The sequence below is a fragment of the Amblyomma americanum genome, chromosome 10 (assembly GCF_052857255.1).
Source record: "Amblyomma americanum isolate KBUSLIRL-KWMA chromosome 10, ASM5285725v1, whole genome shotgun sequence".
NCBI classification, from domain to species: Eukaryota; Metazoa; Arthropoda; class Arachnida; order Ixodida; family Ixodidae; genus Amblyomma; species Amblyomma americanum.
The window spans coordinates 75,720,574-75,746,894 of record NC_135506.1 but is presented as its reverse complement, the minus strand read 5'-3'; the positions used below and the strand labels follow the sequence as shown (position 1 = coordinate 75,746,894).

The window sequence follows — 26,321 nt, the reverse complement described above, 5'->3', positions numbered from 1 at the left end:
AACGAAGCAAGCGCAGCCAGACGACTGGCCGACTCTAAGTGAATGGCGTCACTTCCGCCAGTTCTTCCTCTCACCGATGGCCCACCCAGTGCTTCCGGAAGCAAAGAGGGCATGCCGGCGGCGGGTTTTTAAGAAGCGGTTGCAGCTCTGTTTAGGACCAAATCGGGAAAAAATTTGCACACGATTTTCAAAGTCCTTTCTTCCTGACCACAGCGTTTCATGCGATTTGAAAACCGTTTCAACTTCCCTTTAACATTGCTGCGTATAACTGTACACAGGGTGTTTCACCTAAATTTTCAGCAATTTCTTAAAATGGGCTTTTTGAGTTTGAAGAGCGCTTTTTTCGGAATAGATTTGTCAGCCATGTAGTACATCAGAATACTGTTAAGACGCACTAACTAGCAGCTGCTCAACTAATAATGAATAGTTAACTTTATAACTATTACTGTTAGGCTCCTTAATTATTGTGAGGCATAGCCCACTGTAAGCAATATCCATATCACTTTTTAAGTTTTCGAAAATGTGGTTACCCTAGGAGCAGTGGCCCAACAAATTTTGGCTATTGCCGAGTTACGTGCACTGGAGAGATTGCTTTCCTGCAAGCGTCTCGACAGCGCATGGATTTCGGCGAGATGTAGCCAAAATTTGTTGAGCCACAGTGCTGAGGGCAGCCGCTTTTCTGAAATTCTAAAAACTTATATCGATATTGCTTACAGTGGGCTATATGCTTCTAAATAATTAGGAACCCAACAGTAATAGCTAAAAAGTTGACTACTGAGTATTAGTTAACCAGCCTGCTAATTAGCACATCTTAGTTGTACTCTGATGCATTACACTGCTGGCAACATTATGTTGAAAAAATTGCTCTTCTAACTCAAAAACTCTGTTTTTAAGAATTGCATAAATTCTTAAGTGAAACGCCCTGTATACAAGAATGAATATTGTGTCGGCAGTGATGCCGGGGATAATCTCCAGTCTTTGCACATAGCACCTAGTAGTCTTCAGTTATGACAGTGTGAAGACAACCACTGCCATGAGCTAACACAGCTGCTATCCCTAACCAGACTGTTTTTTGAATACAGTGTAATGGAACATATGCAGTGAAACATGCACAAGTACATCAGCCCCTCAATGGCAGCAAGTAAGCATGGCAGTGTGGTGCACTTGCACCTGACTTCAGCAGTGAGGTGCACTGCATCACAAGTCAAATAATACATGCAGAAAGATAGACAATACACCTAGCATGAACGTCAAAGCTTTATAAGAACCAAATGATCCAATACAATGCAATGGAAACAAAACTAAGCTTGAGACTTTTTCTCAAAGATAAATACAGACTCCTGTATATGCAACTGCATGTGTGGCAGAAAATGAGCACATCATTAAATTGGCAATGTTAAAAAATGACACAGAAGTTGAGCATGTTTGTGTAAATTCCCAGAGAAACAATGCAAATTAATATAGGGTGAGTAAAAGAGCAATGGGGAAAAAATTGTCATTTAGTTATGTCTGTGCTGTAGAACTACAAAATAAAAAGTTCAAAATAAAGCTATAACATTATAAATAAAACTTAAAAATATCACAGTGACTTCTGTGTAAAGTCTCGAAATAGTGCATCCCTGCTGTCGTCAGCACTGGCCGCAGGCGAGAGTATTGCAGATTGACGGCTCCTAAAAAGGAAACAATGGCAATACAGTGCACAGTAGAAACAAAATAATTTACAGAAATTTGGCAGATTACTGTGAGAGAAAAATACACGAAGAATAAAAAACTGCCATTTTTGATGTAGCATTGCGTAATAAAAAAAAAAATCTCGGTCTGCCTTGTTGCCTGAAGTATATAAGATGTGACACGCATTTCATTTATGTCTTTTACTAATGTATGTCCAGGCGAAGCAAATTGCCTTATCTCTACTGTGAACAAACAAAGAATTTTATGCAGTGTACGACAGGCAATGATTGCTAAGCACTCCATAGTGCTAGAATATGCTACTTTCGGCTGCTTCTCTCAGGGATTGTTGTCAGTGGACTTCAAACATGCTTATTAACTGCAGTAATGTCTGAAAGCTTCAACCTCTCCCTTACATTCTCCATCTGCGGCCCATAGAATTGATATCAGAGTAAATCACAAGACTCGTGCAGTTGACCTTCCTGCCAAATACAACCTTTGTATAGCTTTCTCTACATCACACCGACAACATGGTTCAGGTAAGGGTTCTGTTGACATATATATCAAAATTTTCTGATGCCCTCTGAGAATCCATATCCTAAATGTTGCATTCCATGAATGTCCAAGAAAAAATCAATTCGAATATGACAAAAAAAAAGGACATCACAAGTGTGATTCTGTTAAGAACAAATTGTTGCTCAAAGAAAATGATCTGACTTTGAAGTTAAAACTAACAGTGCACTAAAAACATTAAAGCGAATGAGCAAAACAAGTACTCAGAAGGGTCGAATTGCGGGCCAGTTCGTACATTGTAAACTTGAAAAAACCAGTCGCCAAAGAAAAGGGACAAGAGAAGTTCAGAAGAGCAAGGTTCCGGGCTAGTTGGTAATGCATTTTAGGGGAGACACAGCGCAATGAAACACGGACACACGAAGAATGGACACACACGAGCGCTGACTCACAACTGAAATTTATTTTGAAGAAAGGATGCTTAAATAGGAGACATGCGAGGGTGCTTAACAGGGCTGCTGCAGCGATAACCGCCAATCAGTGTGGTCGCGTCACAAAATTTCAAAAACAGCAACGAATGAAGTAAGTGATAAAAAACGGTGTAAAGGGCCGCAAAAAGGTGGTCAGGTGACAATAACAGGACCAATGGGGGGGGGGGGGGGGGGGGGGGGGTGGGGGGGGGGGGGGGGGGGGAGCATTAAAACCATGAGGGACACAGATGTGAAATACAGGTGAAACATAAAAATGAAAGACGTACAGGCTTTAAAAGCGTGCCCAAAAAGGGGGGGGAGAATAAAAGCGGTAAAATCTTAAGACGCAGCGAAGGATAAAACAAGATAAAGGCACTACCAGCAAGGATCACAGAATCATTAGGCTATAGGTTGCACAAGAAGACTTAAGTGTTCATCAGGCCACCCAGAAAATTTAGCTCTTTTTCCGACAAGGAGAGGGATGCAGTGCTCACGCATTGTTCACCAGCTTGATGAATTTGGAGGCTTCTAGGATTTCCCACGTCAACCTATCTCGTCCTCGGCCGATAGTGGTGCAGCGATTAAAGTCAGGGTGCAGATTCTTTCAGTGTCTGTCTTCTGTGATTTTGCACTTCTTACAGTGCTTAGCCAGGTGCCCAGAAATTGCTATACTATTTACGTTGTTTTGATGTTCTTGTAGGCGGATATTGATGCACCTTCCCGTTTGACCGATGTACCTCTTCCCGCATGACACTGGGATGGAGTAAATTATTTCTAAATCACAGGGGACATATTGATCAGAGTGTGCCACCCTACACCCTCGGGTTTTTGGCGGGTTATTCACTTTGGAACAGAGGGCGGAAAGCTTGTTGGGAGCCGTGAAGAACACATCCACGCGGCGCGCTGTGCGACTTTCTTTAGACGATGGCCGATGGTGTGGAGGTAGGGCATTGCCACAAAATTTCTGCGGTTATCGTTTGAAGCAGCAGGTCCGAGGTGTGGCCGGGGCTTCTTGATCATGGAGCCGGCTACTGATACAAGCAGATGCAAAGGGTAGCCTGCTGTTAAAAGACGATTGGTCTGGTTGTCGAAGCTGTCCAGGAATAAATGCTCACATGATTTTTGCAGCGCGTTTTGGAAACCCAGCTTTACTATGCCCCGCTTGACAAGTTTTGTGTGAGCTGACTTGAAGGGCAGGAGTGGCTTTTTGCCTCTAGGTTGGTAAGACCAGCAGGTGTGGTTATCCGAAAATTGGAGATTAAGGTCAAGAAATCTGATCGACTGATCGTTGGGTGTTTCATGTGTCAAAGGGAGAGGCAAGCATCGGTCAAATAAGGAAAGGGCCTGCGACACCGCTGAAGTGAAAGATTCCTGGCTGCAGTTTAGAAGGACGAGATAGTCGTCAACGTATCGAAAAATTTTTACCACAGCCGTCTCAGCAATCAAGTCATGCAGCTTTCTATCATGTTGGGCTAGAAAAAGTTCACTTAGAATGGGCGCTACACAAGACCCAATACACACACCCTGCTTTTGAATATACTTGTGATCATTCCAAGTAACGAATGTTGATTTTAGGTAGAAGTCCAAAAGTCGCAAAAAATCACGGGCGGAAAGACCGACATCATTTTGGAAACTTATTGCTCCGAAAGTATCAATAGCAGCTTCAATGCAGAGCATTAATTCGTTATGCGGTAACGAGTAATACAAATCCTTTATGTCTACGGAAATTGCTTTTAAGTTGCTTTCATGGATAGTGTTTAAATATTCGATGATCTTATCTGATCCGTTGACCACGAAAGGGTCATCGATGGTTATTAACTTCAGCTTGTCCCTAAGGAAAACTGCGACCGACTTTTGCCAAGATTCGTTTTCAGAAACTATAACGCGAAACGGGGGTCCCAGGCTTATGGGTCTTTGCGGAGAAGAACACGTTCCCGCTGAGACGACTTGCAGACTGAATTCTACTGGCCAGATTGTCCAATTTGAGTGACTTACAAAGGCGCGCAGCTTGCTTCTTCACCTTGGGAAGGTTGACATCGTCTCTTCTATGGAAGACAGTCTGTAGGGCGCTAGTGGCTCTTGAGTTGAAGTCACCCGCCGGGAGCACCGTGAAACCGCCTTCCTTGCCGGATTGAACCAGAAACAGGCCCTTGGCTCGAAGAAAAGTGACGGTTTGGCTCAGCGGGAACTTCTTGGTGGACGTTCGGTGTCTTTGCAGGGCATCGACACCTTCGGAAATGCATCTGGCTTTGTCAGAGTCGGCAGCTCGTTGCCCTATCTGTCTCACTAGTCCGAGAAGTTCTACGGCGTAGAACTTCTCGGACTAGTGAGTCGGAAAAAGAGCTAAATTTTCTGGGTGGCCTGATGAACACTTAAGTCTTCTTGTGCAACCTATAGCCTAATGATTCTGTGATCCCTTGCTGGTAGTGCCTTTATCTTGCTTTATCCTTCGCTGCGTCTTAAGATTTTACCGCTTTTATCTCCCCCCCCCCCTTTTTGGGCACGCTTTTAAAGCCTGTACGTCTTTCATTTTTATGTTTCACCTGTATTTTCACATCTGTGTCCCTCATGGTTTTAATGCTCCCCCCCCCCCCCCCCCCATTGGTCCTGTTATTGTCACCTGACCACCTTTTTGCGGCCCTTTACACCGTTTTTTATCACTTACTTCATTCGTTGCTGTTTTTGAAATTTTGTGACGCGACCACACTGATTGGCGGTTATCGCTGCAGCAGCCCTGTTAAGCACCCTCGCATGTCTCCTATTTAAGCATCCTTTCTTCAAAATAAATTTCAGTTGTGAGTCAGCGCTCGTGTGTGTCCGTTCTTCGTGTGTCCGTGTTTCATTGCGCTGTCTCCCCTAAAAAAACAAAAACAAAAAAAACAAGAGAAGTTGCTGAAGGTGAACGAAGTGGACTGATGCTGGGGCAACTGAATGAAGAAACTCGAGGTTATGCCGTACGTGCATAAACTGAGCCACAACATCAAAAAAGTTGCGGCCAAGCAGGGAGTGAGTGTGCTGTTTTCTGCTCCTTGCAAGCTTTCGGGTCAGTGCTCGCGCATTTCTCGAGGTAGGGAAAGGAACACGTTTGCACAATGTAGCGCGAGAAACATTTCACAGCGTGTGTTGCACAGGTCATGTAAAGGTTCCCCCTCACATGCGAGAGTATACATAGGCCAAACCGGTCGGTGTATTAGTGACCAGCTGCGTGAACACCACTCCTCCCTGGGGCCCGATGATGGTGCCAACTTGCCTTGCCATTGCAATGAATGTGGGTGTTATCCACTGTTCAGCAATGTAACGATTCTTGGTAGAGGCAAGGGAAAAGAGCGAGAAATCTTGGAAGCATAACTTATCAGTCTGTTGGGCCATGATTGCATTAGCACAACCTCGGTGCGCTTATTTGAGAAAGAATTTGCTTCTTTCGGTCGGTCATGGTAGATGTGACATCTTGCATGTCTATGCGCTATGATTTGTGATGCTGCTGTTGTGCATGCTCTGCTGGCCTTGCTGGGACTATGGTATTCTAATAAATGTCAGTTGATAGTCCAGTCGCTGTGGCGTGAACACTCCTTCTCTTGTTCCTTGTCTTTTGTGACTGGTTTTTTCAAGCTCAAACAAGTACTATTTTTCAAACTCATTTGTGCTTTGCGTATTGTGCCAATCTGAAAACACTGCAGCAAGTCCCAATTACATATATGGATTCAATTTTGCTTTTATATTGTCACGTGGTGGGGACGGCAGTTGAAGCAGCGATGAAGACGGACGAAAGGATCTTCTAAAAGAACTGTTTATTGGGCTGACTTGCACCCAAAATGGATTGAATCACTCGGTGGCGGCGAAGCGACAAGCGTGCTCGGCGGTCGTCGAACAGAATGCCCGCCGCTGTCGGCCGTGCTCAATTTAAAGCTGATAGCGAACATTCGAGATAAAGGGCGCAAAGTTACTAGAACATTCCGGAACAACGTAGAATCAGCTTTGCCTGGCTGCGATCAATCGAGATAAATCTAGTCGCGTCTTGCGTCGCAAACAAAGCGATAAGGTGGTGTCGCGGCAGATTTGAAAAACGAACAAACACTGCAAATATTGGCAACATTACTCCCCTCTCAAAGGAGCATCGACCCGATGCATTAAAACAAATAATGCGACTAGTAAGGGAAAAAAAAACGGATCTTGCGAAAATAGAGCATGGAAATGCAGCGGCCTTTAGCGCGCATAATACGGCTTCAGACGGACTACATGGACAACTTCTGGTCGGACGCGGCGTCGCTGGGATGCAGTCATTGCGTCAGGGATGACTTCATAATCCAGTTCACCCAGCCGACGAAGAACCTTGTACGGGCCGAAATAGCGGCGCAAAAGCTTTTCACTCAATCCACGGCGGCGAAGGGCGTCCACACCCAGACTTGGTCTCCTGGCTTGTATTCCGCGTTGCGTCTTCGTAGGTTGTAGCGTCTGGCGTCGGACCGCTGCTGATCTTTGATCCGTAATCGGGCAAGCCTTCGAGCTTCTTCTGCGCGTTGAAGGTAGGCGGCAACGTCGACGTTCTCTTCTTCTGTAACGTTGGGCAGCATGGCGTCTAGCGTGGTCGTGGCATCCCTGCCATGGACGAGCCTAAAAGGCGTCATCTGGGTGGTCTCCTGCACTGCGGTGTTGTAGGCGAAGACTACGTAAGGCAGGATGACATCCAAGGTTTTGTGTTCGGCATCGACATACATAGCGAGCATATCGGCGATGGTTTTGTTCAGGCGCTCGGTCAGTCCGTTGGTCTGCGGATGGTATGCAGTTGTCCTCCGGTGGCTGGTTTGGCTGTAGCGCAGGATGGCTTGCGTGAGTTCCGCCGTAAATGCGGTTCCTCTGTCTGTGATGAGCACATCGGGGGCGCCGTGTCGAAGAAGAATGCACTCCACGAAAATTTGGCCACTTCTGCTGCTGTTCCGTTCGGTAGGGCTTTCGCCTCGGCGTAGCGGGTCAGGTAGTCTAGTAGCAACTGCATGTTCCCCTCGATGATGGCTTCAGTGTTTATGGCTTTCGTGGCGCCTACGGTCACGATAACACTTGAACGGGGTGGGACGCTCACTTCTTCCTCCAGGACACTTAGGGCAATGTGATTTTTCTGAGTTTTCATCGAAGCGATGGCTTCGTCCGTCGAAAGCGTGATCAGCTTGGATCGCAGGTCGATGATCGCCTGATGCTCATTAAGGAAATCCATACCCAAGATCACTTCGCGGGAGCATTGCGGTAGCACAACAAAGGTCGCAGGATAGGTATGTCCTTTGACAGTCACTCGCGCTGTGCATCGTCCTGATGGCGTAATGAGGTGGCCCCCAGCGGTGCGAATTTGTGGGCCGTCCCAAGCCGCTGTGACTTTTCTGAGCTGCGCAGCGAATGTTCCATTCATCACCGAGTAATCGGCTCCTGTGTCGACTAAAGCGGTAACTTTCCGGCCGTCGATAGTCACTTCTAGGTCGGAGGTCCTGGCTCTTGCATTGCATGTCGTTCTCGGCGTCGGGTCACGGTTTCGTCGCGTATGCGAGTCACGGGTTGGGCGTGTGGTCGAAGCTCCTCTGGGTGGCGGCGTCGATTTCAAGGTAGCTTGCGTCGTGGTCGAGGTTCTCATTGTGTGCGGCATCGGTGCAGCGAGTGTCGGTTCTTCATGCGGCGTCGCGGGTGCAGCGTCTTCATGGGGCGTGGTCGGTGGAGGAACTTCGGCGTTTAGCTCGTGAGCAACCTCACCTCCAGAGGTTGCTGCCTTTAGTTTCCCCTACGGGGGCTGGGCGACCTTCCTCGTACCGCGGCTGCGTAGCTGCGGCGTGGCGACGCAAAGCGCGAGGTTGACGGCGATGGTGAGCACGAAAAGCGGTTCGGCGTGTACTCTTCTCGACGCAGGTACTCGTCGATTTCGTGCGGACGTTGTCCAAAGCGTGGTCGTGGGGCGTTAACGGCAAATCCTCGTAGACCGATACGTCGGTACGGGCAGTGACGAAGAATATGGCCGGCCTCACCGCAATGGAAGCACAACGGCCGGTTGTCGGAAGTCCTCCAGGCGTCGCATTTCCTGGGGCTTGAGCGTCGGTCATAGGCTGGGCGGGCGGGCGGGGGCTGGGAGGCGGCGTTGTGGAACGATTGGCTCATCTCGGGGAGGACGTGGGGGGTTGTCGCTGGGGCTGAGCAGTACTTACTGCAGCGGCGTAGGTCATGGCCTGGGGTTCTGTGGCCGTCGGGGTGCCAAGTGCCTGTTGCACTTCTTCCCGTACCACATCCATCAGAGTCGCTGCTTGTGGCTGTGGGGAAGATGGCAGTAATCGGCGTAGCTCCTCTCGGACGATTTCGCGGATAACTTCCCGCAAGCTGTCGCTGGTGGTGGCCGGCGTGTCCGAACGGATTGCACAGGCAGAGGACGGACGATTGTACTGCCGAGCTCGGACGTCGAGGGTATTCTCAATCGTGCAGGCTTCTTGCATAAACTCCTCGACTGTTTTTGGCGGCTGGCGGACGAGGCTTGCAAAGAGTTGTTCTTTTACGCCGCGCATTAAAAACTGAACTTTCTTTTCCTCGGTCATCCCGGGGTCGGCACGGCGAAATAGGCGCTTCACCTCCTCGACGTAACTGCGGACGGGCTCATTCGGAAGCTGGATCCTGGACTCGAGGAGTCGTTCAGCTCTTTCTTTCCTCACGACACTGGTGAATACCTTCAATAGTTCTCTCTTGAATAGCTCCCATGTCGTAAGGGACGACTCGTAGTTTTCGTACCACGTGCGTGCGGAGCCATCCAATGAGAAAAAAACGTGTCCAATCTTTGCCGCATCATCCCACTTGTTGAATGACGCCACGCGCTCAAATTGATCCAACCATTCTTCAGGGTCTTCGCCTAGGGATCCATTGAAAGTTGGCGGCACCCGCGGCTGCTGCAGTATGATCGGTGTCGACATCTTCGGCGAGATTGTGGTGCTCGTAGCCGCGTCTTTTCGCTGTCTTGTGCGGTCCGGCAGTTTCCCGAACTCAGGCTCCTCTCCCTGGAGACGTCGGCTGGCTCGTCCTCGGGTGCGAAGCGCTCAGGGCTGGCTTCACGACTTGAAGGGGGCGTCCGGAACATGGAAGGCTACCCCGCACCTCCACCAGATGTCACGTGGTGGTGACAGCAGTTGAAGCAGCGATGAAGAGTCACAGCAGCTTGGGACGGCCCACAAATTCGCACCGCTGGAAGCCACCTCATTACGCCATCAGGACGATGCACAGCGCGAGTGACTGTCAAAGGACATACCTATCCTGCGACCTTTGTTGTGCTACCGCAATGCTCCCGCGAAGTGATCTTGGGTATGGATTTCCTTAATGAGCATCAAGCGATCATCGACCTGCGATCCAAGCTGATCACGCTTTCGACGGACGAAGCCATCGCTTCGATGAAAACTCAGAAAAATCACGTTGCCCTAAGTGTCCTGGAGGAAGAAGTGAGCGTCCCACCCCGTTCAAGTGTTATCGTGACCGTAGGCGCCACGAAAGCCATAAACACTGAAGCCATCATCGAGGGGAACATGCAGTTGCTACTAGACCGAGGAATCAGCATCGCAAGAGGCATCGCACATTTCCGCAATGGCCAGGCCGAAGTACTGCTGACTAACTTCAGCGAAGAATACCGGCATATTAACAGAGGAACGACGATTGCTTTCTACGACGAAATATCTGACGTACAAGACTCCTTCGCCCTCTCCGACCCCTCCGCAGAAGATCCGCCTTACCAAGAGAACTCGCCCACTTTCGACATCAACCCAGCCCTGCACCGGAGCAGACAAGACCAGATCCGCAATCTGCTTCAAAACTACAGTGAGTGCTTTTCGACATCGCCGAAGGTGCGACAGACGCCAATTGCCAAGCATCGCATTATAACGGATCAACACGTCCGACCTCTCCGTCAAAGCCCCTATCGTGTGTCTCCGCGAGAACGACAAGCCATCCGGGACCAAGTCAAAGAAATGCTTCGCGACGACGTCACCCAGCCTTCAAACAGCCCATGGGCGGCACCGGTTGTTCTAGTGAGAAAGAAAGACGGCGCACTTCGATTCTGCGTGGATTACCGCCGCTTGAACAACATAACAAAGAAGGACGTCTACCCCGCACCTCCACCACCACGTGACAATATTTAAATATGAAAATAGGATGCAGCAATGAAACTTCACAAAATTAAGGATGCAAGTTAACTCTTCCTATTTTCTTATATGCACACACATATGTACAACGAAAGCTCTCATCTGAAAAAAAGGCGTGCAGAGACCTCTCCATAAAGACGGGGCCAAAATTCATGGTCTACTGGATAGCAGGAAACAATATGGTAAAAAATTTGTGCACCCCTTCGCCTTGTCTATTCAGTGGGCCACTGTCCCTCTTGACCCCCTCTGGCACGTGACTATGACTGCAGTATTCATAGATATGAGTATCTGAGAAAAGCTGCAACCCAAAATCGACAAGCTAGTTTGATACCAGGAGTACACAGGCAGCCATAGCGCTAAATTTCTTCGAATAAAATGTGCTCAAATTTGGCGTGTATAAGTGTAGTAGAAGTAATCTCATTTGCAGCCAACATTTAGTTTTTAATTCAATTCCAGAATTTTCCTTGTAGCCTTTACATTCACCACAGCTCTATTATTAGACTCCTGCAGCTAATCTTTAGTTCTCTCATCAGCAACTGTAATATACTGTCACAGACTCCACTGGTGTGATAAACATCAGTACAAACTAATTCTCAAATTGGGTATCAGTAAACAAGAAGTCTGAATGTACCCATAACTTGTGAAATTTAATCATGACTTGAAGTTTACTCAACAAACACCTGCTCAAGCATCAGAAATAGACAATTAATGACCAACACAATGCAAACCAAATACAACACAAATTTTATGCTCCACTGATGAGATAACACTATAGATGATGTAGCAATCTACTATAGCAAAACCAGGGAGCCTCCTAAAGTATGACTCAGGTGCTGCCATTGCAGCCATTGAGCACAGCTTTATTATATAAACTGGAAGGAGCAAATACGTACCTTCATTCAAAGAGTGTTTCTGGCTGCAGATACTGCTTGGCTGGCAACATCGCCTTCATCCGTGATAGGAAGAGGTGTGGAACGAGTACTGCAGTAGACAAAGGCATAAATGAATTAACTACACATATTCCAACATAGCCAGTTTTGTAATTGGTTAACCCAACGTTTTGATCTATCACTAGGATACACCTTGAACACAGTGCAGAAATTCCAATTATATAAGACAGTTTGGTACAGAAACTTAAAGTGCAGCATGTTAAAGTGCAGCATCATTAACATTTATGAGTATCCTAGACTTATCAAACATGGCCAGCAGTTGTTTCTCACAAGTGAATAAAAAAATTGTTGCTATAGTTTAGAAAGAAACTTAAGGTGCAAAGCAATTTTTCTGACAACAGCTCTGCACAGCTCTGCATAGGGGGAGCTTTTCAATTGACTCCTGGTGCCGACTCCTGGTTCCGGTGGCCGCCAGACCATGTGACTATGATGCCTTTCCTGTCAGGGGCGAACTTGCTGGCAGCCAGCGGGCTGCCCGAGCCCGGTTAATCGAAGAGGCCCACTGCTGTAGCCACTCTAATACAAGACGAGCCAAAACCAAGCCAGTCCAACTGCGTCAGAGCGCTGCAGGTTTAACACCTGAGAAATTGCCTTGATATCTAAAAACCAAAGCTACTGGCTTTTCCCACAATGCCGTGGCGGTCTTTAAACTGTTGCAGCCACCCAGTGCCATCACAAAAGTTCTCTTCACCAAGTGCCATGGCAAACCATTTGGCCTTCTCCGTTAACATGGGGCCATCCACAGGGATGTTTTTCGCTCGGACTTTGAGAAACCACACACATACAGCACCTTCTCAACTTTGTCGAAAACAGCAGGGCGCACAAGACAAGCTCCCGAGTGACTTTGCTCGCCTGCTTTGAGTGTGATGTCCTGCTTGTTTTTGAACAGTGCGATTAGAGAGCTCAGTGGAATTCCGAATGCGTGTACCACGAACTTCCTTTTGTCATTCTCAATGTGCTGCCTCATCTCAAGCTTTGTTGCGAAGTCGATTCTCTTTTTTACGTTCGTAGATGCCATAGCTCACTAGATGACAGTAGTCCCGCACGCTACAACGGACACGCTGAAACAAAAACACGCACATAAAAAAAATGCGACAGGCCCCACACTGGCCGATGGAGTCAACTGGAGTCGGTCAAGGAGGCACAAAGGAAAATGAAGGAGAGAGACGAAGAAAACTCAGCGGAAATGCGCCATTGGTGCTAGTTAGGCCAGTCATAGGGCACAGTGGGTGCAACCACGTAAACTAACTCCTGCCTCGCGGCTTCGGCGGGGCGCCAGGCATGGAGGCCACGCCTCACTCTTTCCAGTTCTCTCGTCTTCCTCACCAGTGAGGAGGTGCTGCCCTCACTTAAGAGCCGGTTTTCTGCCTTTACCGAGGAGGCATGGCTTGCAAACGTCGCTGCTCGCCTCCGTACCGTGCGTTGTGCGACCCAAGATGCGAGTGTCTTTGAGGAAAGTGCACTTTCCAGGGGCCCCGTGCGGTGTTCGAAATATCAAACGGCCGGCCAAACTGGAGTTCGATATACTATGCAACTGTTTTTTTATTTTTAGACAGTATTTTCAAATGGATAATCTTTGTGTTGAATACAGCCAATAATTCGAAATATGCGGGTTCGACTGTACTTGCGTAATGAACACACTTGCATAAAGCACCCACATCCCCACTTTTGTCAGTGAAAATTATTTTTTTTAAATGGATAGCTTTTTGTACCCCATTCCTGTTTTCGCGCCATCCGCAGTGCAGACCTTGGCAGCATGACAATACGCTGGGAGCTGATATCACCACGGCATGTTTATATTTTGAGGAGAGCTCCAACGAAATGCCAGGGGAGGGGGCTCTACGAACTTGGCAGAGCACCAAGATGTGCGCCCTTAAACAGAAGGCACTAGTGGTGGTGGCTTGCTGGGCACGGTCTGTGCTACTGTGTGCTTAGAAAGCCAGCGAGTGCTCAAGCATCAGAGACAAACATAGCAAAAATGCCTAACCCCTCACTGTCCTGCGTGTTATTTTCAGCTTGGCATAAACAACGCGCACCTGACATTGATGGCCGGAGTTCAGTATGTTTGTTTTATCTCGCCGCAATTCGCCATCGCGCCGGGTATCCCACTGTGATATAGCAAATGCCTTCCGGTGTGAACGATGCGTTCGCCGCTGTCTGAATGCATGCTTTTGTTGATGGTGGGTGGATGGATGTACTGACGGATGGATGGGTGGCCGGATGCATGATATGAAATTTTGACTCTCCCAAAAAAATCTGTTTAAACTTTTTCCCACGTAATAAACTATCCCCCCATATTGATGTCAACTTTTCTGGAAGAAAAGTGGGTTCATTACGCGAGTATATACTGCAGTTTAGGTTAGGTTTATAGGGTTTAACGTCACAAAGCAACTTAGGCTATGAGGAATGTCATAGCAGAGGGCTCTGGATAATTTTGACGACCTGAGGTTCATTAGAGTGCACAAACATCACACAGAGCATGGGGCTCCAGCATTTCACGTCCATCGAAATGCACAAAGACAAAAAGAGAATTGCTGTCCAATGATTTGTGTTTATCTTTGTGGGTACCTGCCCTGCAGTCCCCTGTGTTTGCTTTCCTGCGAGGCACCATGCAGCAGCAGCCTTGCTTCGAGGAGGTACACATTCCCTTGTCAGGTACATTAACTAGCAATAGAGGGTGCCAGCGTCACAGCGCAAGAGACTGCTTGCAGCCCGCGCGCGGGAGAGGGCATGAGGAGGTTTGGCTGGGATCGTCGGCGCGAGCGGATGTGTCGCTCGCGGCTCCGCTCTTGGCCAGCGGGGTGAGTTCGTGGCAGGAAGACTGGCTTCCGTGTCGTCCCGTCCGGCCTTCGGAGTATCCCTTGTCCTAGTGTGGGCGAACATTTGGTCGTAACCTTGCTGGTGAGTCGGACGACCTTGATTCATTAGCGTACCTTGCTGCTAGCTGGTGTTATTGTTGCTGTAGCAATAAATGCCTGCTTGTGTCAGTTAATGTGCCGTTCCTTTGATCCCTCAGAGCAAGGCCCGCCGTGGTCGGCGAGCGCTCGGTGGCGTACGCGATCACGGGGTGGGGTCTGGCAGTTTTGAACTGTGTCAGCCACGGTTAAATGGGAGAGAATGTATATATATCCCCAGTTCAACAACACATCTTCTACCACTCCTTTTTTTGCACTTCTACCTGCCAGGTTGGAACAGTGGTTAGGGCACTTGCATACTGGGCCGGAGGACATGGGTTTAATTCCAACCGCAGTGGTTACGCTTTGATGAAGCGTGAAATGGAAATGGCACCTGTGTGCTGTGTGATGTCAGTGCACATTAAACAACTCCAGGTGGTCTAAATTAATCCACAACCCCTCACTATGGCGTCCCTTTCAGCCCAGCTTTGGGATCTTAAAACCAAACCTTTTTTGCTTTTTGGGATATGTGGCAAAGGCAGACAATGCCCTTGCCAAACATCGCCACGCTTACCTTTCGCAGTGGCATCCTGGGGCACTAAGTTGTCAGCCACAAGGTCCTCGAGAAAGTACTGAGTCAGAGGATGGATCTTTCCAGGAATCCTGATGATGGACGCACCATTGAAGTACTCAGAAAACTTCTCCGCATTGATAGTGGCACTCATCAGGACCCTGTTAGGTGAAGCAAGAAAAATGTCTGTCTCCAAAAAGCACAGTAAAATTTCTTTATTTCAAAGTCATCGGGACCACACAAATATTCTAATTAAGAGGGTTTTTGATTTAACCAAGGACAGCCAAAAAATTCACAGGGACACCTAATTACATAATGTGTTGGCCAAGCTACAGTATTAGAAGCTGTTCATGCCTTTACCGGAGGTGACGTCATTTTCCTCCAGTTAGCTAGCAAAGTTTGACTGACGACACATTTTCTTTCCGATGACTTTCTTTCTAATGCCACTGCATTAAAACAGGACCCAGGCAAAATATTTTACTGTGGGAATGCATCATCCTTATTGGACTAACTTTGCCATTACTTGAAGTAATTGGAGACATTGGTAACCTAACCCTCTAACCATGGCACACCACACAAGGAAACTGTGCAGGCCAGCGTGGCGCACAGTCAGCCGGTCACCGACAAGGAACAAGAAAAAACTAGAATTCTGCTGTTATGTTCTTGGATGCTGCGTTTTCCTGGCTGCTATGTCTTCGTGAGCCAGTCCTGTCCAAGCTTCCATAGAAACCCGTGCAACAGAAACTTGGCTGTTACATCGTAACTGTGGCAGCTTTCCCACATGCTATGTCACGAATGTCATTTAGAGATAGTGGTTCAACCCGTGCCAGCATTCTGACAGAAAACAATCGGGGCGCACAGAATGGCAATGGAGCCAAAGAGGAACTCTATACTCAATAGCAGCTTCGCCGTCACCATGTTCGGCGACCTGCGGCATGTTGCACCTATGTCAATGCCGAGCGCACTTACAGTCAGCGTGAAGCTTGTCTTGACAGCTGGTGCAGCTTCATCACTGTTGAGACATGAGCACAAACTAATGAAGGCGTGAAAACAAAACTATGCCACAGCAAACGCCACCTTGGGAATGCTGTAGTACGTGCAGTCATCTGCCTTTTCCCTGTCGCTAGCAGCTTAAAAATGCAATTTCTAGGTTCCAACAGACAAGTATTGCGTAGGATTGAAGCGGCCACCTCAAAAATGACGCACAAGAAGCACACACGTGAACTAACTTTGCCCATACTCTGTGCCCACACCCCAGATCTTCGAAATACCTGTGTTGATGCAGGCCACCAGACCTAGTTATTTGGTAAAATTTAGATTAGAAATTAAGCAGCTGCAATAATTCCTAGAATTATCTGGGATAGAATTACCTGGGACAGAATTACCAAGCCTCAAACCGAAACAGAAGTGCTAGTGCACCTAATTCAAATTTGGACTACCCATGCTAAATCTTCCGTGATTTTTTAAAATGTTTCTCTTAGTTTTGCGGACCTCCATACAGTAGGCACAATCCACTGCACACTGCAGCATGTTTGGTTTTGCATCTGAACCCTGTCTCATCAGTGGCAGAGCAGCCACTGAACACCAAGTTAATGAAAGTAGTCACCATCAGTTGTCTGTTTTCGTGTGACATGCCTGGATGAGGGGGTCTAAGACCCTAATTAGAATATGTTAATTTGCCAAATACGTATTTCCTTCTGGGTTAAATATTTGAAATCTTAATGAATATCCAAAAGAAGCATCCTATGATATACCTGAAAGTTTAGTTTCACCAAAGTATGTTAACAAATAAAAAAAATTTAAGACTCTCATAACCCCTTAATTTAAAGCAGTACAAAAAGTCAGAATGTGCAGAAAACTATCAACCCCTTTCTCTACAGCTGCTTCGCAACTGAAACGTGAATTGGGGCTTTTTTTTGCATGAATTTAACCTTTCGATTTCAGCTGTGTCTAGAGAGTCCAAAAAAATCCATTAGTGACTGTAACAAGACACAGGGTACCTGTTACTGCTCACTGATTAATTGATTAGCTGGTGACTTTCTGCATACGCTGTGGATTATCAGGCAAGCTGTCAGAATTAACTAGGCCAGTGGAAATACTGCATTTACTCGAATGTAATGAAAGTTTTTTTCCAAGATTTTCTGTCCCTTAAAGTCTACCCTCATGTTGTAACCAAACACCGTGATTTGACTGCCCTAAAGCAGTGTTGCGGTGCAGCCATTTTGAAGCAATCGCAACTAGGTTTCGGTTTCCAGAGTTTTGGGGTATTACGTCTGTTGGCAACATGAGTTCCATGGAAGCCAAGTCCAAGTCTATCCAAAAGTCAAAACGTCACCCTTTGTGTTCATTGGGATACCGTGTCTCCCACGTTGTCGCGTCACGTTCTTTAAATGCGGCAACGTACGCATCGCACATCAATCATCGCCGTTCCAATGTCACGGCCGAGATAGGTTCATCAGTGCAAAATGAGGAATACATATTTCGAGATGTGCAACATTTTCAGCCTAAGAGGGAGCAAAAGATAGAGATCTGAAGCTGCTGGGTACACTGCATCATCACAACCTGTTATCTACGATCAGCAACCAGCTCAGCGCTCAGCACTACAGCGAGGAGTGAGCACAGATCCTCTCAAAAGATTCCTGCTGCACACAGGCAGCATAATCGTGGGTGTGCAGATGAGGAAGTGATCCGTAAGGAGTTTTTGTTGATAGCCAGCAAGGGCAAGATAGATCGAGCCTTACAGCAAAGCTAGTGGTGTGACGGCAGTGGCGGTCACAAACCGGCGTCCCACAACGTGTGGAATCTCAAAGCTTGACGAAATAAACTTTGTTCTCAATCTTTTGAGGTGCAAGACAAGTGAAGAGCACAATTAATTACTTAGGGGTCGATTGCAATCACAGCATTGTTGTGAGATACACACATGCACGCCTCAACTTTGGCAACCACTTTAGAAAGTCACGATACAAAGGCATTCATCTCTGGTACCAGCCTCCAGATCATGCCATTTCTTTTCCGGCAATTTCCTTGTTGCAAGTACTATTATGTTGAGGAGAAATGGTGGTACGCCCACCCCAGAAACAGCCAGAGCTCGCTTCAGTGATTTTTAGTTGGCCTTGGTGGCACAAAAATATGCCAAAAATGTCTTTCCCCAATTTCTCACAACTGCATTTCTGACACAATCAGAATTTTGGAGGAGCAATATCTCCAGTTCTATAACAGCTATTACTAAAATTCTATTTGTGCTAGAAAGATAAATGCTCAGGCTCTGCAGGCACTGCACTGCACTTGTAGGTGATGGTTTTATTGGGTTTAACGTCCCAACGGGACTCAGGCTGTGAGGGACGTCATGGTGGAGGGCTCTGGAATATAATTTCGGCCACCTGGGATTCTTAAACATGCACTGATATAGAACAGTACACGGGCCTCTAGAATTTCCTCTCCATCGGAATGCAACCATTGCGGCTGACCTCACACCCACATGTTTCGGGTCAACAGCCGAGCGCCATAACCACTGAGCTACCGCAGAGGAGCACTTGAAGGATATGCGACACCATGAAGTCAAAAGACAAAGTCCCCATTGCCGATTTCACAAAGAGCTTCAATAAATCAAAATGTTTATTTGACAAATTGCACACAAAATGTCGAATAATTATCTTGATCCAAACCCGGGCTGTCATGGCTGGTGATGGATCCAGTGCAAAACTTTCATTTTTACTAAACATTTGTATAGGCAAAAAAATGATAAAATGTAGGGTCTAATGTCATATGATGACACCTAAGCTGTGAGGGATACCGAAGTGGAATGCTCCGAATTAACTTAGACCACCTGAGGTTCCTTAATGTGCCTGACATCGCAAAACTTCTGTTTCATTACTAAAAATTAGGCTTGTGTGAATATTCAATATTTTTGAATAGTTGAACGAATAATGCGATATTCGATATTCGCTTCGATTCGAATTTTGTTATTCAGAAATTTCGAACTATTCGTCTCAAACAAATAGCCGCATGCGGCAGGGAGAAGGCATTTTCGGAAGTTTCGGTTTTTAATACCGTAATACTTTTCCCAATCCAATCCAATCCAAACAAAGCCAGCAAAGCTCAGAACAAAGGCGTACAAAAACGCATCTTGTCGGTGTGGTGGCATGTGGTGGTGTGGTCGATCGCATTTAGTGGGCGACTCTATCTCTGCCGCGGCAGCATTTTATTAATCCCAGCCGCCTTGGACCACTCCAGAAAGCCCCATGGGGGACTTGCATGCAGCCAGCAATCCGATTTGAAACTTTTTGTAAATATTCCACCGGGAACCGCAGCTCTATGTCTTAAATGCAAGGCAGTCCTGAAGACCCTGACAAGTGTGACAACAACCCTAGCAACGCATTTAAAGAGGCACCCGGACTTGCACAAGGACTACCAAGAGAAGTGGGACGCACACAAAAGGCCATCCAAGCTCAAGGGGGCAAGCAAGGCAAGTGGTCAACGATCATCCATAGCCGAGTTTTAAGCCTAAAATGAAGGCGTCGGCCCCAAAAGTTGAACAGATGACAAAAATGATAGCTCACTTCGTAGCTTGTGGTATGCACCCCTACAACATTGCCAAAGAACCAAGTTTCCTCGACATGAAGAAGTTCGCTTTGACGGATTATGGCGTGCAGTCTCTGACAACGTTCTGAAGAGCCATCATTCTGGACCTCTACGCATCAAGCAAAGAGAATGTGAAAAAGAAGCTCGGGGTCATTTTTGCAAGCAGAGTGGAGTAGCTTTCAATCACAGCTGATGGTTGGACGTCACGTGCAAATAACAGCTACGTTTGTGTAACTTGTCACGTCATGGACAGGGACTATGTGCAACACGTGCATGCATTGGCTTGCACAGAGAAGACGAACTCTCACACTGCAGAAAACCTGGAGCTTTTTATCACAGGTGTCATCAAGGAGTGGGAACTTCCAACCCACGATACTGTGCCGATCTTCGTCGTTACAGATAATGAAAGGAACTTTACTTCTGCAGGAGTGCGGCCATCCTGGAGTGGTGTGCAGTGTTTCGGACACCCCGCTCAGATGTGTATCAGTGATGCCAAAAGAGAGGTGTCGGGGTTCTTGCAGTTCTGTGCTAAGGCCAGAGCGACTGTGGCTAGATACAAACGAAGTCCCAAGGTGTGAGGACGGCTTCAGGAAATTCAGAGAAACATGCAGCTGGACCCTCTCGAGGTTATACAAGACATCCCGACACAATGTAACAGTCAGCATGCCATGATGGCCAGGCTCGTGAAGCTCTGTACAGTCATCGCTGTACTACTTTCAGAATCTCATGCAGTTCCAAACTTGAATGCAAGTAAGTGGAAGCTTATGAATGCAGCAGTGCACATCTTGAAGCCATTTGACTGCCACAACTGAACTCTAAGGGGTCAGATATCACACGCTGTCACAAGTCATTTCCATGTTGCAGTGTACCAAGGGAATTCTAGCTGAACATGTTTCCGAAGGTGGTGACGCAGCATTGCTTGCCTCAAGCCTTTGCGTAGCATCAAGACGAGGTTCCCTGATATCAAGATGTCATGCCTTCATGCATTGGCAATGTTGGTCAATCCTAGATACAAAGATGTCTGTTATGCTGAACGACCCGCAAAGTAATGGGCGTTCACTCTACTCACAACGGCAGCAGAAGGGACTGTGCCAGTTGATCAACATGGTACAGCAACAAGTGGGAACAGCACCTGCTCTGCAGACTCATTACGGGGATCTGTATGGTGTGCTTTTACACACTTCAGTTTGCGTGCACATCACCAGTCAAGCCGTACAATCACGTATGAGGTAGCAGGGCACTTGAAGGCCGCCCTTCTTTCCAGGGCCGAAGACCCCCTTGTGTGGTGGAACAGCAAGGGCAGCCACCTTTACCCAACCCTGGTTGCAGCTGCCCGTAGGCATCTTCCGATACCAGCGACCCAGACAAGAAGTGAAAGGCTTTTTTCGACTGCAGGAGCCGTTGTAAGCTGCAGAAGTGAGCACCTCAAACACCAGCACGTGGAACAGCTAGTGTTTTTGCACAAAAATTTGTAGAATTTCGTAAATAATCAAGTTGTTTACTTTCCTTGAATAAATCCCAGACCTTAGCCCTCGGCCCTTTTTTTTTTTTACTTGCTACTATTCAAAGTATTCACTTCGAAATTATTAGAGAAGAATTACTATTTGCTTCGAATTCACTTCGAACCAAGAAAGCACTATTCGCACAAGCCAACTAAAAATGTGATCCACTACTACAAAAAATTTTTTAGCGACAGATACAAATTTGTAGAAATGGAACAAAATGTTCGCATATTCTTTTAGTGAGGACACAATGTTGGATGTTCTTTTCAGGTTATATGAAATGTTATTTCATAATTTAGCCCCGACAAAAAACATTACGCGGTGCCAATACATGTTATACAATGAAATTGAGAAAAGTGCAAATTTTCGTTACACTAACAGTTTTTCACTACTTGCCGTCTTCGCGTAGAGACTCGAAAGTGGAATGCGAAAAGAAAATGAAAGTAAGAAATAAATTTAGGTGAAATCGCCTACGAAATATTGGAGTAAACCCCCGTTGCTTGAGTTCAGAAACATGGAGAATCATCTCACAATCGCAGTCGCCACAACTAGCTCTGCCGCGGCTCGCACGACGCCGTTACGAGTGGGCTGCAGAGTGGGAGAGACAGAGTTGGTGACACCATGGGTCAGTAGGGCTGGGTGTGTTTGATGCATTTGACTTGACTGGCAGTCACGTTTTACTAGTTTTTATTGTTGTTCTTCGTCAATCGTCGTTAGTGGTCTAAATCCAGTAAGCGTCCAGCACTTGTCCATGGCCATGTTCAAGATGGCTGTCATTCTTTGCGCCGAAGAAACGAACTGCATGCGAGGCCACAAGTTTTGGGACGGGTGATGCAAGTGTGGCTGCAGCGAGTTGAAATTTTCAGCTGTTCCCTCTGATGTTGTTGCGCAGTTGTTTGTGAAGTGCGGGTTTTCACACGGGACGACGATGGTAGAACGACGTGCTGTGGGACCGCAGCAGCAATGACAATGGCAGCACTAGTGAGGACGATGGTGCAAGTGTGAAAGAGTAGTTCAGTGACAAATACATTTTTGTTGTGGAATGTGGCCATGGGCACACATTATTTTTTTTCATGATGTGACATGGGGGAGGGGTCGACTTATATTCGAATTGACATACAATCGTGTAAATGCAGTAATGAACTTATACTGCATAGGCGAGATTTGACAGTGTTCAGATTGCATCCACATATGTGGACACACTTACAAAGCAGCTAAATAAAAGGGTTTGAGTTTGTTGGGTTTTACGGTACATAAGCAATCAAGGCCATCATAAGCTAAGCACAAGCTAAAAAAGAGGGGTGGTGGATTGAAACATGCAAGGACTTAGGTTCTCCTGCAACACAAAAAGCAAAGAACAAATCGGTTCCCTGAAACCCAGTTTGAGGACCCCTGGTTTAAGGCCCCAAAATTCCACAACCGAGTCCAGCAAGTTGATGTCACTTCTGCAGGGCCACCCCTCAGGCCCTTTTCCAGTGCAGCCCTGAAAGCACCCCAAAATTGAACAGACCTCAGGTTTACCTCGAAAGCTCACTTAGATTCCGTCAAACTAGCTTTCGAAAATTTCCGTGTCACCACCTATCAGCAGTGTACCTTAAAATAATGGAGTGTTAGGCTAGTTGCTTATGCATATACATTATAGCGCAAGACAACAAAGACGATACACTAGAAGACTGGACGAGCACTCATACAGTCTTCCAGTCTGTCGTCTTTGTGTTGCATTATGACAGCATTGTACGATGCCAGTAAACGAAAAACCACCAACCTCTTCGCCTCGCTCCTGTGCCACCTACTTTGCTATGCTGATGGCTGCCGTCCTCCACGGCTGGGTGACGACTACGTTGCAGGCAGAGCCCTCGTCTCTGTAGATGAACTCCTCAAGGATGAACTGGGGCTCTTGCATCATCTTTCCCGAGCCGGTCTCGCCATAGACCGGCACCACTCGATAGCGCTCCGCCATGTGAACACTGTTCTGCCTGCAGTACAAGCATGAATGTTAGATTCCGGAATGTAACATTCCCAATATAGTGGCAATTATCAGCAATGCCTGTACCATTACGTGTACAATTACGAACTTCACGACTACTCTCCCTCTTCAAGTTAGGCCGATTCCCAATGCCCACGGTTTAGCCACGGCCATTGGCAACGATACAAAGAACACAACGGTACCAGCAACCCTTGAACCTTCTTTCATGTTAGCACCCGGTATTATAAAAAGAATACCAGAACAAAATCTGGTGCTACCGTCATCAGGATGAACAGTTGAAAAAAACCTACATGCGGTTTTACGAGTGGGTTTTACTGAATAAATGAGTTAGAAGTAGCACTCACCCATGTCTTCCTCATTGTGTCTGTCTCAAATTTGTAGTGCTTACGAAATGATTACAAAGCTTGCCTCTCTCGCCAAGCCATTCTCCAGCAAGAAATTTCTGCTTGGCGACCACGTTGTGCAGAGCACTACCCATGCATTTTTGCACATGATTCACGCAATCTGCCTTCTGGATTTCAATGTATCCATACACTTCCGCTTCTTTCATAGCAGAAAATATGCAACTGCCGCCATCAGACAGCATTGTGGTATAAAGAAGGTTGTGGAGCTATAGGGACCACTGGAATAAGATCACGGCAGCTTCAACCTTCATTTCGCCAGCCTTCTTGTTTGTGTTTTTCTGGCAGGTGTGGCTCCCTTTCCAGGCAGGGTATGTTGGGTCACCTTCTTTTAGGCCCCGTTCGCACGCGGCACAAAAATTCTCAGTATAACAAAGGTAACAACAAGTCCAGTGAACAGTTCAATCACAATGCTGATGCGTGATGAGTGTCTACGTATCATCCGTGAGCCATCAAATGACACAGTGATGTTGCCTGGATTCCCGAGATTCAACTCCATGTAAACTTCCCAAACTGCTCATGCACAGTAGGAAGTCAACTTTTGGGCCACATGATCCATCGCGAATGTCAACTTCTCGACATATTTCTGCCAACATTTTTATGTAGCGCAGCATGCTGATATCCTGTCAAGTGCATTGCGCGCGCAGCGGGTATGTCCACCACAAACGGGCTCACTGCCTGGTCGGTCTTCATACGTGGCAAGTTTCATCAACATGAAATGTTGCTACAGTGCGTACATGTCAGGATCAGTTTGGCAGTAAGGCCATACTCTTTCTGGATTTATCAATTGTCACGTCACCGTCGCACACTTTGCATTTCATTGATGCCGGCATCTCGTTCGCCAGCTACCAACTCTTGTTCACCATCTCGTTCGCCAATGACAATGAAGAATGTTGTGTCGCCAAACAGGTAGGCTGTGAAATCTCCAGTTCTATCAAGAACGCCATCTTGTGCTCTCTTGCTGCAGCTGATGACATCCACTGAAGTTTCTTCCAATCTTTCTTGTCCATTTCTTCCATCTCTCAAAGCCGTAGCTTAGGAATATCATGATCAAGGTGACCGCTGTCCGAAAAGGTATCTGCGGCCGGCACTGCCTTAAGGCCTAGCCCAATCGGCACTTCGTTACATGCTGGCGAAGGCATATCCAAGATACTCTAGATGTCCACAGCACTCTTCTTCAGGTTGCTGAGCGATTTTCCCCCTTTTTTTCGTACCTGTGGGTTGTGCGGAACTTCGCCGCTGGCGCTGACATTGTTGTGGAACACACCGGCAAATGTACTTTGACAAGATTGCCATTACTTGCGCTCAATGAATGTTTCCAGAAGATGACGCAAGGTGCATCAGCGAATTAGGTACAGTCGACTCTGGTTAACACGAAGTCCAGAGGGACGGCAAAAAACTTTGAATTGAACAAGATTCCAATTTAGCAAGAGCACATAAAAACATCCTTATTTGCAATGAAACCATGCCAGTGTTCACGAGAAATAGTCTGTCATCTTTCTCTGCTTATTGAATCCTGCAGCTGAAAGCACGTTTTGAAGGCTATAAATGTGCCTAAACACTTCTGCTGCATTACAGTCTGCTGGAAAACGCTTCACAACAGCGAGGCCCGCAGCTGCATTGGAAGCCCTCAGATGCAGCGCGTCATGATCGCAGTCATGAAGAGATTTGCTGGGCCGAAAAATCAGCACAATTTTGCTGTCCGTAAGGGCGTCACATGTTTCGACTTTATTGTCCATGGCTACAATTTCTTTGAAACGGACGTCACCAAAAGCAACATCAAAATCGGTGTCAAAATCGGCAACAAGTAGAGAGCACCCTACCAACTCACAGGAAGGAGTTGTCCATGCACAAAATCATTCACTCAAGGTGCTTGCTTAAAAGGATGTTAACATTCTTGGTTATCCCTTGGTCCATAGGCTGCAGGACAGATGTGGTATTTGCAGGAAGGTATGCAAGGTGGATAGCACTTAAGATCGTGCGCATTGCATTGGTCTACAAGAAAGAGCACTTTCCGGATGGACGACGTAAATTTCAAAATCAGCTTCATCAGCCAATCTCTGAAAATTTCTGACATCATCTACGCCTTCTTGTTTGATGTGAAGTCCACAGGAAACATTTTCACGCCTTTAAAACAACTTGGCTTGTCAGCTTTCCTCACCACGAGCAGGCGACATCGTTCTGTGCCAGTCATGTTGGCGGCATGAACAGCACTGACACCCACTTTTTTGCTCCGTTTGCCCCCGGCGCATTCATCCCTTTTGAAAGTAAGTCTTCTCGGGGACAAGCCGATAAAAGTGAGCAGACTCATCTGCGTTAAAGATATATTCCGGCTGGTACTCAGCCAAGAATCTCGGAAGCTTTTCGTCCTTCCACATCGAGATTGTTTCAGGATATACTAACGCATTCTCTCCAAATACGCTCTTGAAAACCAGATCATGGCAGTCTTGAAAGCATGTGAGCCATTCATCAGATGAAGCAAAGTCGTCGATCCCCAACATTACTCCGCTCCGAGAGATTGCGCTTTCGCAACAATCTCCCCGCTGTTATTCCGTGCTCCTCGAATACACACTAATAGAACCTTCTCTATCTCCGGATGGCAGCCTGAACGCATTCTTACGCGACATCTTAAACATGTCGTGC

General features: G+C 46.9%; 1 protein-coding gene across 1 annotated transcript; it reads right to left on the bottom strand.

Moving 5' to 3' along the window:
- Nucleotides 1-1,255: 1,255 nt before the first annotated feature.
- Nucleotides 1,256-23,223, bottom strand: LOC144107616 (uncharacterized). The gene is made up of 4 exons (XM_077640719.1): nt 23,056-23,223; nt 15,211-15,368; nt 11,686-11,773; nt 1,256-1,670 (listed from the first exon to the last, which is right to left on the bottom strand). The coding sequence occupies exons 2-3, from the start codon at nt 15,359-15,361 to the stop codon at nt 11,688-11,690; spliced, it is 237 nt and encodes a 78-aa protein (XP_077496845.1). The 5' UTR covers nt 15,362-15,368; nt 23,056-23,223; the 3' UTR covers nt 1,256-1,670; nt 11,686-11,687.
- Between the last annotated feature and the right edge of the window lie 3,098 nt (nt 23,224-26,321).

Coding starts and splice junctions, on each gene's coding strand:
- LOC144107616 (XM_077640719.1), bottom strand. CDS start 15,361: ATGAGTGCCACTATCAATGCGGAGAAGTTTTCTGAGTACTTCAATGGT. Junction 11,774..15,210: donor CCAGGATGCCACTGCGAAAG/GTAAGCGTGGCG, acceptor TGTCTACTGCAG/TACTCGTTCCACACCTCTTC.